This window comes from Pungitius pungitius, chromosome 6 (assembly GCF_949316345.1).
Source record: "Pungitius pungitius chromosome 6, fPunPun2.1, whole genome shotgun sequence".
Classification (NCBI taxonomy): Eukaryota; Metazoa; Chordata; class Actinopteri; order Perciformes; family Gasterosteidae; genus Pungitius; species Pungitius pungitius.
This window is the reverse complement of record NC_084905.1, coordinates 8968680-8987965: the sequence shown is the minus strand read 5'-3', so window position 1 is coordinate 8987965 and position 19286 is coordinate 8968680. Positions and strand designations below refer to the sequence as shown.

Below are 19286 nucleotides of genomic sequence, written 5' to 3'. Positions count from 1 at the left end.
TTAGCAGTTAAAAAAGGCTAGTAACAACAACAAGTAATACATCTTTGGTGTACAAAAGATAATTGTTTTATGTCAGGTCCAGGTGTGATGAAATAAATGGAAGTTCAGTGTGTGTGAAACGACACAGCTTTCCCACATGTCATGAACCTCATAACATCCCTAACAAGTCGTTAATGGAATGTGATGTCTTGATCATTCTCGACCTGGCCCCAGTCTCACTGTGATCATGACTCGCCTCTACCTTAGTGTTGCACTATGGTTGCACTGTGGACGGGCAAAATGTAACGCATGGGTTATAATACAATGTAAGTCCCTTTGGATAAAAGCGTCAGTTAAATGACATGTAATGTTACAGCCACACCCATCTCAGGGCCTCTGTTCCATACACTTCCCTTTTCTGCCTAAAAGTCTTACTGTATTTCTCCTCTTGGGGTGAGGAATATGTGTGAATTTTGACGCTTTCCAGCCAAGTCAATGATTTCTAAAATGCCTCGGTTGTCCTGTTTACTCTTCTCTTATCCGGCCCAGTAAGATTTCCTCCCTGCATGCATCTTGTTTTCTGGGTGAATACGTAAACTTGGAAGCCATGGTCTGGCCCCCTTTTGAAGCCATTATCTGGCCGTATTGCAGACCTCCGTATGATCCAAATGGACAACCCAGATGTTCCCCCTTTGTGGGATTTCTTTTCTTGTTACAATTGAGCATGGGAATTCCGATCTATACTACGTTGATAGAAACGGTGGGAGGAAGGGAAATTGTGCAGACATGCCAACTCTCTCGATTTTTCCGGAAGACTTCCAAATTTTAAAGCCCCTCCCGAAAATCTCCCGGACCGACCTTTCTCCCGGGGTGCAGCCTGAAAATGAATTCTTCCTTATAGTCTACCAACCTCCTACATTAGCAGTAAGATCGCAGTAACTTCCTCCAGATGTTTGTGAGCTGATTATTTTAAGACAAGGCCAATGAACAGTGCCCTCCCACCGCACTAAAACTCACTCTTTGCTCCTTTGGCAAGTTAATGCTTAATCTGAGCGCAGGCCCTTAATTGTTGAGGCCAAGCCCGGTTTATGGGTGGGAGGTTACTTAGATGTGAACAAACCAGAGGCACACCGTCTCTTCACACTCATCTCTTGCTGGTCATGCAACAGGACCATTTCGGACTGACCATCGGTAGAAGCTAGCATGTCGAAAGCCTCCGCCATGTCCAAAACTGTGGCCGCCACCTTTGTCCTCCTAACGGTCTCCGCCATTGCCGGCATCTTCACTATGGTCATTTTTTACAAGATAGAAATCTCGGAGATGAACGTAACTTCTCCCCCGACGATGCCACCCACCACCACCAGATTGCCGCCCGTTTTGCGGCTGCCGAGGGACCTATTGCCTCAAAGCTATGAGATCTTCCTCCAGCCTGACTTCTACACCAAAATCATTGAGGTGGTGAACGTTACCAGTCCTAACCAGACAATGCTCTTCACCGGAAAATCCATCGTCAGCTTTCATTGTGTCCAGGGCACCAAGGCCATCTACCTCCACAGCAGCGACCTGATAATTTCTGATGCGGTAGTGATGAAAAAAAACAAGAGGGAGAAGGTTGTCGTGTCTTCAGTAAAGAGCCACTCATATCCAAGTAACTTCTTGGAGATCCAGTTGGAAGATGCGTTAGAGGAAGGGGTGAACTACACTCTGTCTCTGGCTTTCCAGGGAGACATTAACCAAAGTCCTTATGCAATGTTTATAAGCAAGTACGTCGAAGGTTCCCCAGTTTATGAAGGCGATCAAGACACAGAAAGGTAAGCAAAAACTATCACACGTTCAGTAACCCGTTACCCGATACTCCCAACATTAAAATGCTGAAGGTATTCTGTTAAATAATCCACTTGCTGCACTGTGCAAAACATCCCTGCAGGTATGTTTTGCACAGTGCTGTACTGTATACATGTGCTGTATGTGCTGTGCTGTACTGTACAGTTTCTCATTACTTACTGCTTAATTATATGTATATAGTGTGTGTGTTTTTGTCACTCCTAAATGTTTCAGACTATCAAACTAATTTTATATAAGACAAAGATACTTTAATATGCATTTTTATATGAGGATTTAATTCATGAATGCACTGTGATTATCAGCATTTTTGGGAAAACGTGGTTAAATTTGAATAGCCAAAGTCAGGCCTGCTTACTGACTGTTGAACTAATTAATCACTTAAATAGAACCTTTATGACAGTGAAGTTGCCTAAAAGATCTAAAGACAAATATAAAGAGATGAGAAACAAAGTAATGGACATTTAAGTCTCTGGAAGGGGTGCCAAAGACATTTCTAACACCCAACAACAATTTGTACCATCACTCACCTACGGACTTTGAGCTGCACTCCCTCTAACTCTGTGTGGGTTTATTTGTCATAAAGATTTGTTTGATGACCTGAAACAAATAAGTGTCACAAGTATGCAAACGCTGTGTACTACCAGTGTTCGTCTACTTCACTCTAACAGGGACACAGGCTGCTGGTTATAGATTGTTAGTAGACTGTTCACGCTGTTAATGTTTGTACCTACTCAGAAAAAAAGAAAGCAGATTTATCCACATAAATAACCATAGCAATGCATATGACAATCGAAAAACGGCAACCACAGCAGAGCGCTTCCTCTCATGTCGGTAGAAGTAGAGCTAGTTCCCGTTAGCATTAGGCATGCAGCGTGTTTTGTCAGCTAACGAAACAGATAGCGCAAGTGCATAAAAACATATTTGTATATATTCTATACACAATGCTGTATAGTCATTGAAACCCAAGTGAAACTGATACATGAACCTGTTGGCTGCAGCCTTAACGTAATTTTGACATGCTTTTTACAATGCAATGAAACATAAAATCCAAAATGATTGATATAATGATTTATGAAGAAGTATTGCAACAGATGACACTTCTTTTGACTGTAAAAAAAAGAATAAAATCACATTTGCAATGTATTGAGACAGTCTGAATAAAAAGCAATGTGCGTCATTGTCACGGGCGTGGAGGTGCAGGCGGAAGCAGGCAGGACTCAGGCGCAGGATCTTCAAACGAAGTGCTCTTTATTTCAAAACCAAACCAAAAACCGAAACCGACGTGCTCTAACCACGGGAGACATTTGACAATGACGCGACAAAGGACAACTGGCACACAGGGCTTAAATACACAAGGGAGGTGCAGGTGATTGGACACAGGTGGAAACACTCAAGCAATCACAAGACAAGACAGGAAGTGAAGTTAACCCAGGACCACAAGAAACTTCAAACTAAAACAGGAAGGGAGACCAAACCGTGACAGAACCCCCCCCCCCTCAAGGACCAAATTCCAGACGGTCCTAAAGGAGGGTGGAACCCAGAAAAACAGACAAGGGAGGGAGGGCGGGGAACCCATCGACCCCCGGCCGCCCAGGGGACTCCAAGGGTCGGCGGCACGGTGTCGGGTTCCTCCGGCCGGGATGACCGCCGGACCTCAGGGTCTCGGGGGCCTGCCGGGTCGGCGACCGGGCCTCAGGGTCTCGGGGGGCCTGCCGGGTCGGCGATCGGGCCTCAGGGTCTCGGGGGGGCGCCGGGCGGTGCGGCTCCGACGTAGTCGCGGCGGTGGGCGCCGAGCTGTGCGGCTGCGGCGTCGTCGCGGCGGGGGGCGGCGAGCTGTGCGGCTGCGGGCGCCGAGCTGTGCGGCTGCGGCGTCGTGGCGGGGGGCGCCGAGCAGTGCGGCTCCGGCGTCGTCGTGGCGGGGACCGCCGAGCTGTGCGGCTCCGGCGTCATCGTGGCGAGGGGCGCCGAGCTGTGCGGCTCCGGCGTCGTCGTGGCGGGGGGCGCCGAGCTGGGCGGCTCCGGCGTCGTCGTGGCGGGGGGCGCCGAGCAGTGCGGCTGCGGCGTCGTGGCGGGGGGCGCCGAGCAGTGCGGCTCCGGCGTCGTCGTGGCGTGGGGCTCAGGCCCAACCCCTGACCCCACCCCCCCTTCAAGGACCGACTTCCAGGCGGTCCCAAGAGGGTGGGAGGGAGGGGTCATGGTCAGGCGCCGCGGGGCCGGGACCGGGGGCGTGGTTCTCGGGGCAGGAACGGGCGCTGACCGGGTTCTCGGGGCAGGAACAGGCGCTGACCGGGTTCTCGGGGCAGGAACGGGCGCTGACGGGGTTCTCGGGGCAGGAACGGGCGCTGACGGGGTTCTCGGGGCAGGAACGGGCGCTGACGGGGTTCTCGGGGCAGGAACGGGCGGGGCAGGAACGGGCGCTGACGGGGTTCTCGGGGCAGGAACGGGCGCTCACGGGGTTCTCGGGGCAGGAACGGGCGCTGACCGGGTTCTCGGGGCAGGAACGGGCGCTGACGGGGTTCTCGGGGCAGGAACGGGCGCTGACGGGGTTCTCGGGGCAGGAACGGGCGCTGACGGGGTTCTCGGGGCAGGAACGGGCGCTGACGGGGTTCTCGGGGCAGGAACGGGCGCTGACGGGGTTCTCGGGGCAGGAACAGGCGCTGACCGGGTTCTCGGGGCAGGAACGGGCGCTGATGTGCGTCTCAGCACCGGAACGGGCGCTGACGGGCGTCTCGGGGCCGGAACGGGCGCTGACGGGCGTCTCGGCGCAGGAACGGGCGCTGACGGGCGTCTCGGCGCAGGAACGGCCGCTGACGGGCGTCTCGGCGCAGGAACGGGCGCTGACGGGCGTCTCGGCGTAGGAACGAGCGCTGACGGGCGTCGTGGACGGTGTTGCTGCCGCCGACCTCGGAGGTCCAGGACGTGGGGATCGTACCTGGCCTGAAGGTGGGCGGCCAGCTCCAGCACCTGCTTCCCGCGTTCGCTGAGGACTGGAGGCTGGGCGCTGGCCTCCCACTGCGAGTCCCAAGCGGTGTCTGGACAGCGGCGAGGGCGTCGACCGGAACGCCGCCCGGAGCCTGCTGGCGAGCCGGGGTCGGCGTTGCGCCTGGCAGCCTGCTGCACGGACCGCCGAGGGCCAGACGGGTTCCCAAAAACGGGTTCACAAAATTGAATCCCGCTGAGTCCTTCCATGGTCGCGTCATTCTGTCACGGGCGTGGAGGTGCAGGCGGAAGCAGGCAGGACTCAGGCGCAGGATCTTCAAACGAAGTGCTCTTTATTTCAAAACCAAACCAAAAACCGAAACCGACGTGCTCTAACCACGGGAGACATTTGACAATGACGCGACAAAGGACAACTGGCACACAGGGCTTAAATACACAAGGGAGGTGCAGGTGATTGGACACAGGTGGAAACACTCAAGCAATCACAAGACAAGGCAGGAAGTGAAGTTAACCCAGGACCACAAAAAACATGAAACTTCAAACTAAAACAGGAAGGGAGACCAAACCGTGACAGTCATGGCTTCAAACAAACAGAACAGGCAGTTTTTCAGGAGGTGCATGCAGAGTTTATTTTGATTTGTTTTATCATTGATTTTAAAAAAGGGCTCAAAACGCATTGGTTTAATGGTTGAGGCTATGGTCCCACTTACTTACTGGAACGTATCTATTTGTCATGACAGGCCTCTGTTTCCACCTGCTTTTGAAATTCAGTGGTTATTCAATTAAGCCAATACATGTTTTTTTGGCATCCTCTGTTCCTGCAGTATTTACCAAATAAAGAAAGCTCAGCCTGTCTTTATCTCTATTCATAGATTCCTCGTCGCCACCACGTTGGAGCCAACCTATGCCAGGAAAGTCTTTCCTTGCTTCGACGAGCCCAACATGAAAGCAGTGTTCCATGTGACAATCATCCACAGGAGACACACCCAAGCTCTAGGGAATGCAGAAGTTCGAGGTTTGAATCCATACACTCTACTGTGGCTCATGTCTCTCACCAATGTTCCCTGAGCCATAGTGATGGTCATCGTCAAACAATAGATGTCCTTCCTCACACTGGTCCGCCATGTCTCCCGCTATCACAGAATCCAATAATATTGACGACAACTGGAAGATGACTTCCTTTTACCCAACGCCCAAGATGTCAACGTACCTGTTTGCCTTCACGGTCTCAGAGTTCACATTTACAGAGCCTTCAACACCTGGCCATGTGGATATTAAAGTACGTGTAAAACAAGTACAAAACATTTAGCAAAACATTTAGCAAAAGATCCTTTATCTGACTTTTCTGTTTGTCCCACAGACGTATGCACGTCCTGACGCCATTAGAGCAGGTCATGCTCAGTATGCCACCGACATCACCCAAAAGATCCTCGCGTTCTACGAGAGCTACTTTGAAATTAATTACCAACAGAAAAAGCTAAGTATGTCTTTGTTTGGATCTAATTATGATGGATGTGTTGGCATGGGCGGTTCTGCATCAAATGGCACCCAGGGCGAGACCCCCTTTGAGCGCCCCCCCCCCCCAAAAAAAGTTCCCAAAATTCAGCATTTATATATTTTTTAGGGCCGGGCCTCGATTAAAAATATTGATCTAATTAATTAGAGGCTTTGTAATTAATTAATCGAAATTAATCCGTTTTAATTGCATAAATATTTGACCTGAGAACAGTGAGAAGTAATTTTTTTCACATGGATTTTTATTTTTGTTCAACCAATTCCAGCAGAGAAGTGTAGCAATAGCAGAATTAGAAATTAGAACACAACCATGCTCTTATCGACGCTTCCATCCGTGTGTTTATTATAATAAGATTTCCCATTCATGGGGCCACCCGACAATGTCTCGTCAGCTTCTTCGTTCATGTTCACTGTGGTTTGTTGTTGTCTGAATTCATGAACGCTAGTTGGTGCTCCAGTATAATCGGTCCGCCGAAACTGATTCAGCGTTCCGCGGTGCAAAAAATAAGTGTAAAAATGCGTAAAAAATGTTTAATGCGTTATTTTTTGTGTAATTAATTAATCTTAATTCACATTGTAATTAATTAATCGTAATTAACGCGCTAAAGTCCCGGCCCTAATTTTTTAGTTTTATTTTAAACATAAGTGAGAGAAAAATACACTAGAAACACACTTAACAGAATCCAGTTACTGTTGCAATTAAAACAGGAAACACACATTTTACACATTTGCACAAAATATGTCAGTATAAGTTATCAGAACGTAAATGAATATACACTATATCCATAAATCTGCCAAAAACTTTTAGTTCTGACTATACTATACTTTCTCACAAAATATAGTTTTTGACAGATTTGACAGGATGACAGGACCTAAAGTTAAACTAAATGATGGAAATAAATAATAACTTGTAACAGTTTGGTTGCAAAGCACATATTGAATATATATATATATGAAATTACAAACCTTGTTTGTTGAGTTAAAACCAAATTATTGTTGTATAAGCATTAAGCAACATAGCAAAAAGGCTAACAGAGAGAGTTACCCCACCAATTAATTTTAGCCCTTCATTCATGACACATGTATAATCATACAGAGAGAGAACATAGTTGCATACCTTCATCTTTTGCTCGTTTCTCCTCCTCTTCTTTTCTTTCTATTTTGGGAACCTGATGGTTTTAACCTTTTTCTGTCCATCTGTTGTTATTTGCCACTGACTTGACAAGCAACAGATTTCCCATCCCCCTAACACTGTCAGTCACGACCAGAAGTCAAGACTAAACCAATTAACCTTGGTGATAGGTGACACATAATCGTTTTGTATTACCAATTTTTATTTGCCATTTCACACAATTTATAAAAAAACAAAATGTGCAGGAACTATAGGCCTGCATTTATCATTATTGAAATCTGTCAAAAAAAAAGTCAGGGTGTGACTGACTTTAGCCCACTAATTACATTGGCGTATTTAACAGTGAATCCCCCGACCCCCCCCACCCCAACCCCCCCTCCTTATCAGACCGCTCCATTTGGGTGAACCAGAGGTGAACTCTCCCCCACGGGCCCCTCCCTTTTCCCCTTCTCAAACACACAGCTTCCACCTCCAGCAAGCAGGGCGCCGGCAGGGGCCCCGATCTGCCAATTCCCCACACAGTGAAACGATAAATGATAGAAAACTGCTTCGCGGAGGAGAGGATTTTTTTTTTTTCAAGTGCTCGTGCCACCCCCCCATGAGCCATGAAAAAATGCCCCCCCGGGGGGCTGTGTTGGTACATTTTCATTAAAAGCTAGCAATAACAAGTCTACTGTTCCTAAAATCCCTAAAATCAGGAAAAGTTGCCATATGTCACATAAACAGCAGGTGAAATAAATATTGAACACACCATTTTCCTCAGTTTCCTAACGGCGCACTTCTGGTGGGATGATGAGCTAAGCCTAAGACGCACAAAATCAGCTATGGCATACTGGGTGAAGCTAAAGGCATCCAGCCAACAGGCTGTCCGTCTTCACCGCCAAAATCACAGCAGTAATCTTGGGGCTGCAGTGGGTAGAAGAGGTCAGGCCTGAGAGGGTAATTATCTGCTCAGACTCTGCGGCAGCCTTAAACAGCATTAAATCCAAACGATCAGCGCGAGAGGATCTAGGGCTGGAAATATCCCTGGTAATGCTGAAACTACAAAGACTGGGAGTTAGTGTACAAATGTACTGGGTCCTGGCCCACGTAGGCATCGAGGGAAACATGAGAGCAGACAGGATCGCGAAGAGAACGGTCAAGATCAGAGAAGAGGAAATAATGAACAACTCATTTGGGAAAGGGGAAGCGAAATCGGTTATAGGACAGGCGGTGAGGGAACAATGGCAACGGAAGTGAGACAACAACTAATCTTCATTTATACACAAGAACACCTGTACATCAGGGATCGGTGTCCACGATGTACAGGTGTTCTTGTGTATAAATTAGGGCTGTCAAATGATTAAAAAATTTAATCAAATTAATCAGAATTTTCAGTGGATTAATCATGATTAATCACACGTGAATCCTAACCATTTTTTCTTTCTGAAATGCATACTAAAGATAAATAACAGGACACAGATACATAATTATGATTATTATCATCATTATTATTTTTTACATAAATACATGTTATTGATATTTGATTTTTTAATTCATTCCAGAAAATAATCAAAGCAATGTTATTTGATGAGTTACAGACTGATTTCCCTGCATGGCTCTAGAAGGGTCTCGAGCCTCTGCAGTTTATCCCACTCTGCTGTGAGTTTGTGCTCCTGATGGTCTAGGGCTGCGATGACCAGACATGACCAGACATGTCAACATGCGTCAAAAAAATTGACGTAATTAACAACAAACAGCTAATTAACGCCGTTAACGCGCTATTCTTGACAGCTCTAGTATAAATGAATCCTTGTTGGCAGCATGGATAGCGCTCGTACAGGAAGTCATCATGATAACGGCTCTTAGTGCCCTATAAGAACACTCTCCCTATAAAACCCTAATCTAACCAATGATGCATCATCATCAATGAGGAAGGCGAGCTTTTCCAGCTGACATAGCCTGTTACGGAGCAGGTTCAAGTCTTTTGATACGTGCATTTGATCAATTCTCCATGTCTATATTCTTCTTCCAGCTCAAATTGCACTGCCAGACTTAAGAGCTCCAGCGATGGAAAATTGGGGACTAGTCACTTACCAGGAGGGACGCCTGCTCTATGAGGAGGGAGTGTCTTCACTGTTGCACAAGGAAGACATTGCCTCTATCATTGCACATGAATTGGCACATCAGGTTAGAATGATGATTGTTACCCTGATAGAAACTACAAAATATGACTCATAATAATGGACCACGGCCCAAACTCTTCTCACCATGTCACCATACATTGTTTTTTTTAAAGGAACACTTTGGGACAGACGTCTACATGTAAAGGCCCCCACTCCCTCAAAGGAGAAAGACACACAGACTATATTATGTGTCTCTTTGTAGTTGTTTGTTTCTCTTTGTTGTGGTCAAAAATAACTACACAGACACAAAGAGACGTCTCTTTGTGTCTGTGTAGTTATTTTTTACTTTTTCTAGTTGTTTTGTGCCAGTGGCTGTTTTGAATACTTTTGTTGTCATTGTCTTTGTGTCCCTTTGCTGTTGTTCTGAGTTTTCTGAGTTTCTTCCTTGTTGGTCCTTATCTAGAGTGACTTTTTGTTGGTAAAGTTGACAACACCCAGTAATGTCACCTCAGCTATCCGCATCTTCTGTTCTTGTTGACAGTGGTTTGGGAATCTGGTGACAATGAAATGGTGGAACGACGTTTGGCTTAACGAGGGCTTTGCCACATACTTCTCAATCCTTGCACTGGACCAGGTGGAGCCTTCCTTTCAATTAGTAAGTTCAGTCCAAGCTTTAAATGAGGATTTTTTTTGTCGGTTGAAAAATACAAGTGAATAGAAAGTTTAAAACCAGAAGGATCGTGTCTTTGTATCTTCATGCGATATGTCCTCTTGGCTCTTTTCGGCTTCCTCAGAAAGAATTGCACATCATGAGCAACCTCCACACCGCGTTTGAGCACGACGCTCTGGCCTCGTCCCACCCTCTCAGTCCTCCGCCGGAAGACATCCAGGGGACTTTTGAGATTGAAGGGATGTTTGATTCCATAACCTACTTTAAGGTAAACTAGGAATGAATACATATGATGTAGGATTTTTTATTTACAGTCTCTAGTACCTGTGTGGTATGAATATGCCATTAATACATTTATTTGATGTTCACGCTGCAGGGAGCGGCTCTGCTGAGGATGCTGGCAGACATTGTGTCAGAAAGAACTTTCACCAAAGGAATCAAAGCAAGTAACTAGTAGTTTCCTCTGAGAAAAGGCTTTTTCTTCTTATCTTCGCGGGTCCCCATGCAACGTGACTGAGCAGATGGATGGAAAAGCAAAACACATCACCAACGTTCTCTTAATTCGTGGTCTGAAAACAGCTGCTTTAAACTCTTAATCACTGAATCACATAGATCCTGCATGAAGTACAGCAAGCCTTCCGGTGTTTCAGAGAACTATTCAACAAACCCTGCTCAGAGCATGACTTTCTTTGCTTGCATGAAAACATGTATTTGTATGTAGAATTCATCCCATCAGGCTCCAAAAGATACCTGAAATGCTAAGGGTGGGCAGGTGCTCGCTTGCTAGGTACAATAGCTTAGAAAGGAGCCATGGTATTAGGTCATTAAGCCTCCAGCACATTTTGTTTCGAACGGCTAGCAGATGAGTTTTGCTGTGAATGGTTCTGGTTTGGTTGTGCAAAATATCATCAACATAAACAGCTCCCTTTCAACACAAAATAGTTGTAGCCACCAAACGTTGTGTATCGCATTTCATTAGTCTAGAGGAATAATAGTTCCCGTACGTGCATGTAAACAGCATTGGGTCCCCCCATCTCATTCATTTACATCGCTCATAATGTTCATCTTAATTGTCCAGTTGTGAAAGCTCGCATTGCCTCAAAGGGATCATTTGTGGGATTTACGATGGTTTCCAGCGATGGGCACCGACCTAAAAGCTAAAATGTCAACTCACGGTCGCGTCAAAAAAATGTGTTACTTTAAGTGCTCAGTGATATGGAACAATGGGTCCAGCAACTGTACATTATCACTGAATAATGCACCCCGTGACTCACTATCAACCAATCAGAAATCTGAATTTCACCTACCCCGGTTTTATTAAACATTGTTTCCCATCATTCCAACATCTGCTTTTTAGAGAGAGAAACAGCCTCCCAATCTAAAATTTAGTACATTGGACCACCACTTGAAACAAAAGCGACCAGGCATGTGCAGGACTGAGGAGAGTTCCACAGCAGACCGGTCTATCAGATGTTTGGAGGCCTCCAGCCAGAAAAATGAAAGAAAATCTGTTTTCAGCCAAATATTTGTTCCAACATTAATTTTTCTTGGGATCTGCTGCCTGTGGGTGTGTTTGGACCATTTCATCCAGCTCCCACCAGGAATATCCTGAATGCAAAAATCCTTTTCAAGATAATGATTTAGAACGCAGGATGAAACTATAACCACTCTCTGGATGTCTCTGTTTTTGTGTTTACAGATGTACCTCTCAGACTTCAAGTACAATTGCACAGACCAGGACGACCTCTGGAAGTATATTCAAAAGGTAGTGTTCAATTCCTAAAACCTTGATGATGACAGAAAGCAGAATTTAGATGCCAATGTCGATGCCCATCACTTTTATACTTTGAGATACAAACCGATTCGCTCCCTATTTGCAGGCCAACGACATTAGTAAAATTGATGTTGCCAAGGTAATGAAGACCTGGACCGAACAAATTGGCTATCCTGTCATCACCATCAACACAACCAATGGAGAAATCTACCAGAAGCACTTCCTGTTCAATGACTCGTCTGAATCTAAGTACGTGCTTCGTCGTTATTGCTCCAGTGTACACGGTTAGGTTTGGGTCACATATATTTATTACACTCATGTATATGCAGACAACATATTATTACTATTTCTGAGATTCTACCCCAAAAGTGGTTTTAAGATAACGCCTCCCTCCTTTGGTATTCACGGGAGTTCAACATCTGGGACCTCTCAGTGAGGATGGGTTTAAAGAAGATGACCTTCACCGTCTTTCCAAAGGCCAAAGTTTATATTCTCTCCAGTGACTTCATACCTTGACAATGTTTAACAACCCCATGAAATCACTGCAACGAATCACAGTAAATCATGTCTTTGGCCATGTGGAATGTTTTGAACCATTATGTTGTAACTATGCTCTCCATGACACTGCAATGGTGAGTGTATTATTGTTGAACCTGATGCCGTTTTGAGTTGTTCTGCCCAGACCCAGAACACAACGGCTCTAGTTTCTGGCAGAGGTGTGGACTCGAGTCATGTGACTTGGACTCGAGTCAGACTCAAGTCATGAATTTGATGACTTGAGACTCGACTCGACAAAACGTACAAAGACTTGCAACTCGACTTGGACTTGAACACCGATGACTCGTGACTTGACTTGGACTCGAGCCTTTTGACTCGAGAAGACTTGCTACTTCCCATGAAAACTGGGGGAAAACATTTTCACACCACCGCGCCGCTCTGTTTATCTGCATCTGTTAAATAAATGTGCGCCACCTGTATGCGAGAGTGCGCGCTGCCTGCACGACATCCAATCACTGCAGTCCATTTGACCGTATCAACGAGACAGCTCGTTCATGGTTACAAAAATCGGGATTTTTGAACCCGGATTCAGACTCCTGGAAATCCTCGCCAACATTATGTCAACGTCCGTTTTAAAGTAGTGTAATGAGCTGAGTTAAAGTTATTAGTTAATCAGTTATGCAGATGTTGCATGTGTTCACGTTATGCTCTGTTACCAGCTGTAGTTACGCGAGACAACCCAGTTTTGGGGGTCCGTGTATGCGGAAGTGTTCGTTCGGCGTGGTGACGGCCAACAGTGACCGAAGTTGAGTTTTTTTATATAAATAAATGCAGCGGAGTTGCAAGCCAGTCATCGCCTCCTTATTTACGCTGCAGCATTGGGGTGAGCGTTACAGTACTATAACACAGTCACAGTCGATCCACCATTACCCTTCCCTTCGTAGTCTAGGTCTGTGAGGCAGCGCACCATCACCCAGGGTTCCCCGTCCCCACTATAATAAGAGGACTTGAAATGACTCGAAACTAAAATGGTACGACTTGTGACTCGACTTGAGACTTGTTGGCTGTGACTTGTGACTCGACTTGGGACTTGCTTCGTCTTTGACTCGACCTGGACTCGGGACTCGAGGGCAATGACTTGAGAATTGCTTGTGACTTGCATGACAGTGACTTGTTCCCACCTCTGGTTTCTGGCAATACAGTTCAATATCAAATATCACAAATGGGCCTCCGAGGCCTTTACAATCTGTACACATATTGTGTATTGGGACCCTCACACTGCCACATAAAACTTTAATAATAAAAAAAAAGGAATATGCCCGAGGGAGAAACAGAGGAGAATCACTCTATCAGGGTTGATAACAGAGCTTCAACACATTCAACACATGTGACATAAATGTACGATGAGTCTTATTAGTTGTAGTAGCAGGAGATTTAATCTAATGCGCCATCTGAAAATCATTGTGTCACCTCTGGACAGTTTAAAAGCTGAAAATTGATTTCGTGGAAAATCAGCTTCTGGTACTAATTATACCTTGTTTTTCTATTTTCTGCATGTTTAGTCTTTGTTGGGAGGTCCCAATCAGTGTCATGTCAAATGCACCCAAATCTTCTCCTATCTGGTTAAGATCCAGTGATAAATGTAAGTGAATGCACCATACTTAATAAATTAATAATACTAATACAATGTATTGTTTTCCTTTGAAAACTACATTGTTGAATACCTTAACTCAGCGATGTGGTGGTCTTTGATAGAATACAAAGACCAGAAAGCAGAAAACAGAACAGATGACGCTTGACCCACAGCATACGTTCATATTTTTCCTGTGCCATTGTGGGGGCTGCTGTGTCTCAGTGATGGAGCGGATTCTCCTTCAATCAGAGGGTCTGTGGTTTAAACCCAGAATCCACTAGTACATGTTGAAGTCTACAAGTCTACATCCTGTAGGCTGCTCTTGCTCTGTGTGAATGACTGAATAGATGAATCACATGTCGTATTGTAGCACTTGAAGTGAAGCCTTTATCCTTTATTTTACAGTACAGAAAGATGAATTCATCTCTAGGAAGGGAGAGTGGATCCTGGCAAACGTCAACTGTACTGGATACTACAGAGTCAATTACAATTCAGAAAACTGGGAACGTCTCCTGACTCAGCTGCAGACAAACCCTGAAGTGAGCACCAAGCCCCCAAGACTGTTTTTATTAGACAACTGATTGCCCCTGAGGGCCCTCGCTTGATGTTATTGACAATTGGCAGATTAAATGAAATCTTGGCTTATTCATCCTAATTTAGACCATCCATTGTCATCTCCATACCGTACAGGTATACTGGGTAAACTGTAATCTACTACAGTTTGGTGTATATATGACTGAAATGATTTGGTTAAAAGCCTTATTTGGCATTTTCCTTATGCTACTCTGAGTCATTTTTATGATGCTGTTGGTAGAATTACTTATTACAGTTGTAGATGGTTATAGCACTTGTTGTAAGTCGCTTTGGATCAAGAGTCAGCTACATGAAGTGTAGATGTCTTTGTAAACTGTCCCATAATCTTTTTTTTAGAAAATCCCACTGATGAACCGGGGGCAGCTTATTGATGATGCATTTAACTTAGCCAGGTAATGACTTCTACAAATCAAAGTTTTATGGATCATGTGTGTTGTAAGACGTGGCTGAAACAAGGTCATGGAGGTGGCTCAATTGACTTCTTGGTGTCGCCAACTCAATGTGTTTCCTTTAGGGGCAAACTCGTTGAAGTAGCCCTGGCCCTGAATTCAACGTGCTTCCTTCGGAGTGAGACAGAGTTTCTTCCCTGGAAGCTAGCAGTCAAGAACCTCGAGTACTTTGTGCTCATGTTTGACCGCTCCGAGGTGAACGGACCCATGCAGGCATGTGCTGTTAAAACCTCCTTCTGAAAATTGTGGTATTCAAAATGAAAAAGCTATCTTGTTCTGCTTCCACTGAATTGAGTCATTTTGGATTGGATTGAACAAACGTAAGGGAAGGCCTGCGGCCAGTGTTGTTCATCGCATATCATAAACACATGCAGCAAAAAGAGATATTTCTCCGTGTGTTCCTGTAACTTTGTTGTGAAACTGTCACTTCCTGCAGGCGTACCTGCGCCAACAGGTCAAGGGCCTGTACAACTTCTTCCGTAACTACACAGACAATTCCACAGTCCCGGAGGATCACTCATTACAGTAAGGAAAGATGCCCTTTGTACCCTCCCCAACAGGTTTACAGTTCTACAAAGTCTCAGGACAATGTAGAACAGACTTACACAACATCATCATTACACGCCGTAGTCACAACGTTGGCCAGTACGTAGTGTGTGCTTGTAGAAAACTGCTTCTCAAAAAGGCTGGTTGAATAATTGATTGAGTTCTGATAGGCATTTTACACACTGGGGAGTTTATGTGCAAATAATTAACATGTTATTGTAATTTTAGGAGCTTTTCTTTAAGTAAGAACATGAAAATCTTGGAGTGAGAAATATGTTCATTTTTCGGAGCTGTCGGACGGCCCTTTGCAGCAGGGAATCGACCCCATCATGTTCCTTTTTTCAAAGCCACAAGACTCCATTGACAAAAATAGCCAAATATAGGAGTACACGCTCATCCCTACGTCAATCAATCTGAACAAAAGGGTCCAGTTATTTTTCAAATTTAGCATTACATTCTGAAATGCTAATATTGCTTGTTCCCAAATGATGTTGTATCTCATTGTTGGCATTCGAGATGGTAAAATATGTCGGAACAAGGTTTTTTCAAAGAGTTGAATAGAATCTTACACTTATATATGAAATGAAATTGTGCTTCCTTCCAAGGCACAACCAGATCCTCGCCATAGAGGTGGCGTGTTCCAATGGACTCCCAGAATGCTTAGAGATGGCGACAAACATGTTTGCGGTCTGGATGGACAGCAACGGCACAAACCAGTACGACACTACTGAATAAGCATTTTTATTTGAATATTACATCCTACCTTAAACATTGTGAAAGGACTGAACTTGCCTGTAATAACTTTCATATGTTTACTCTCCAGCTATGATTTAGTGAAGGTCGGCGGGGAATGCATGACCAGGCGCACTATTTCCCGAACTGACCACAAGGAACAGCATAATGTTCGGGAAATAGAGCGCCTGGTCATGCATTCCCCGCCGAGTGCAGCTTTGAAGATACATACCACAAAGAGTGGTACAAGCAGCCAGAACTAATGAACAGAAAAAACGTGATTCAATGACTTCTACTGTTTACACATTTTTTCTATCTTTGTGGGATGCAGATGCAACTTAAAGGAGAGACAACACACCTCATGCAAGAACATATTAGAATTATTATCTTCTATATGTATTATCGTCCTATGTGAATAAAGTGAGGGAATGCTTCTCGCATGAAGCCCATTGACGCTTTATCAAACGCGTAAACTCCATCCACGGACGTGATTACACACCTACCCGAGAACGAGACATGAGACGCTCCTCTCAAGTTGGGAAAAACAAGGTGTGTGTGTGCATGTGATGCAGAATCCACCCCAACCTGCGCTCTGTGATCTACTGCCAAGCCTTGGCCGCCGGTGGGAAAGAAGAGTGGGATTTTGCCTGGGACAAGTTTCAAAGCGCCAGCGACACCTCGGAAAAGGAACAGCTGCGGCAGGCTTTGTCCTGCACCAAGAAGATCTGGCTGCTTAACAGGTGAAATGTGTCACAATGGTTTTACCATCAATGACTGCGTGTTTGTGTGGACACGCCTCTGACAAGGTGAATCTCAGCCACAATGTTTTAACAAAGTGAAGATCCTTCTTTATCTTGCAGATACCTGGAATACACTTTGAACCCTGAGAAGATTCGTCGGATGGATGTTGGTCCCACTATTCGCGACATAGCTCAGAACGTGGCGGGACAAGCGCTGGCCTGGAACTTCATCAGAGCGCACTGGGCGTACGTCCAGTGGTAGGCTGCTTTTTGGACTTTGTCAACTTCCTCTGATATTGATTCAATTTCTGAGTCATGACAGAGTAGCATCTGAGATTGTGTAGTTGGGTTTCACCACTATGAACCTGAAAAGGAAAACAGGAGGCTAATGTTCAAATGTAGCCATTTCAGTCCTGGGAGATTTATTAGAAAATGACATTTGTTGGCGTTGAGCCTTTACTTACTAACCGTAATCAGCCACAAAGTCTAACTTAGAAAATGAAAAACTTCATCCAAAATATGTGAATGTAAAAAAGAGACCTTTTTAAATGCAACTTTTCATTTTGGAAGGTTGGCTCGCTTGGCCGCTGTCAGCGACGTGCGGTCGAGTCACTCGAATAAAGGCTCAGCCATAAAAGAAAGCAACTATAATAAACGGTGGCTTGTAAAAAGCCTTACACGGTGTCATCAAGTACGAAGGTCTCGTTATTCAATCAGTGCTTATCACTTATCCCCCACCGCTTGTGCCGTTACCAGAAGCCTTAGTGATCGGTATCATTGTTTAAATACATATAACGAACAGCGCTTAGTTTCATGAGCACACACTGGCACCTGAGACTGATTTAAATTAAGTAAGGAGCACGATCAAAATAATCTTCCCTGCATTACAGTCTGCCTTATGAAGGCTGCGAGGTTCCGCTTGTGTTCAAGATACTTGTTGACTCAACTGCTTTCTTTTTGTTTTTGAACTCCAATAAAAACTGTCTCTAATACTTTGTCCACCCTGCTTGTCTCCAGGGACTCAATCATGCTGGTGAAGGCAGTGACCCGCAGGTTCTCCACACCATTTGAACTGGCCGAGGTAATTTTTATGGATGTTTTCATCATGTCAATATGATAATACTGCCGTGCAGTGACGTCAAGGGGAGGCTCCTCTTTCCAGTAACATAAATTATTACCAATTATTGATTATTACCAATGAGGGAGGTGATACACCCTGATATCTAATCTCAAGTCTCTCTGTCATTGTGACTGTATGAGGAAGGAGACAAAATCCCCATAGTTCTCTAACTACTAATCTGTGTCCTCAGCAAAATCCACTCAAACAGGAGAAAATTCTATCCTAGAATAAATACACATTTGGTTTTCATATATTTTGAAAACCTGCAGAAGGTTTCTCTGGGACACAGGTCTGCTAATATAACTATTTATACCTAGCTCTGAACCCAATTTGGATATACTTTCTGAAATTCTGGCAGAATATATTTGCAGCCTTACAGTTCCTGATGTAGTAGACTGAAAATTGGGTTTCTACTATATATATCTAACATCTGTTTGTGTATCTGCAGCTGGAGCGTTTTGGGGAAGAGTATCCCCTGGGTGCTGCCACCATGGCAGTGCAGCAGGCCATCGAGCAAACCCAGGTCAACATCCAGTGGGTCAGCGAAAACAAAGACAGCGTCCTGGAGTGGTTCGAGAACTTTGTGGAGAGCGTTTAGATTCTTTTAGTGCCTCACAGATCAGCGGGCAGACCTTCCTCCTCAACTAAACCCACCCGAACCGATGGCAGTCCTACCCCAAAACAACTGGATCACCCCAGACTGGAGAGTAACAAACCAATAGTATATTTAATTTCTCCAGTAAAGACGACTGATCCATAGTGTTGTGCAGAGACGTGTGGCACGTGGCAAGTGAAGAGTAGTGTAAAAAGAGATCCACTGTTTATACACTGTATTATACCATACATTATTGCTAACGGTCGAGTGACCAGATTTCTGCTGTTTGTTGTTTTTGTGTTATGGTTTTTGCACAAATCTGAAAAACAGATTCCCATGATTTTTCCAGGAGCATGTCTATATGTGTATGATACATGTAATCAAGGAACCAAATCATTGTTATATGTTGCTACAAGTTA

General features: G+C 44.9%; 1 protein-coding gene across 1 annotated transcript; it reads left to right on the top strand.

Annotated features, from left to right (window-relative positions):
• The first annotated feature begins 1117 nt into the window (after positions 1-1117).
• LOC119195819 (aminopeptidase N-like) lies at positions 1118-19285 on the top strand. Its single transcript, XM_037451095.2, has 20 exons — positions 1118-1790; positions 5637-5779; positions 5907-6043; positions 6125-6245; positions 9426-9580; positions 10058-10171; positions 10311-10454; positions 10563-10628; positions 11886-11951; positions 12067-12209; positions 14021-14100; positions 14497-14630; positions 15022-15077; positions 15200-15347; positions 15571-15659; positions 16286-16396; positions 16985-17152; positions 17273-17410; positions 18170-18233; positions 18721-19285. The coding sequence occupies exons 1-20, from the start codon at positions 1183-1185 to the stop codon at positions 18868-18870; spliced, it is 2835 nt and encodes a 944-aa protein (XP_037306992.1). The 5' UTR covers positions 1118-1182; the 3' UTR covers positions 18871-19285.
• The last annotated feature ends 1 nt before the right edge of the window (position 19286 follows it).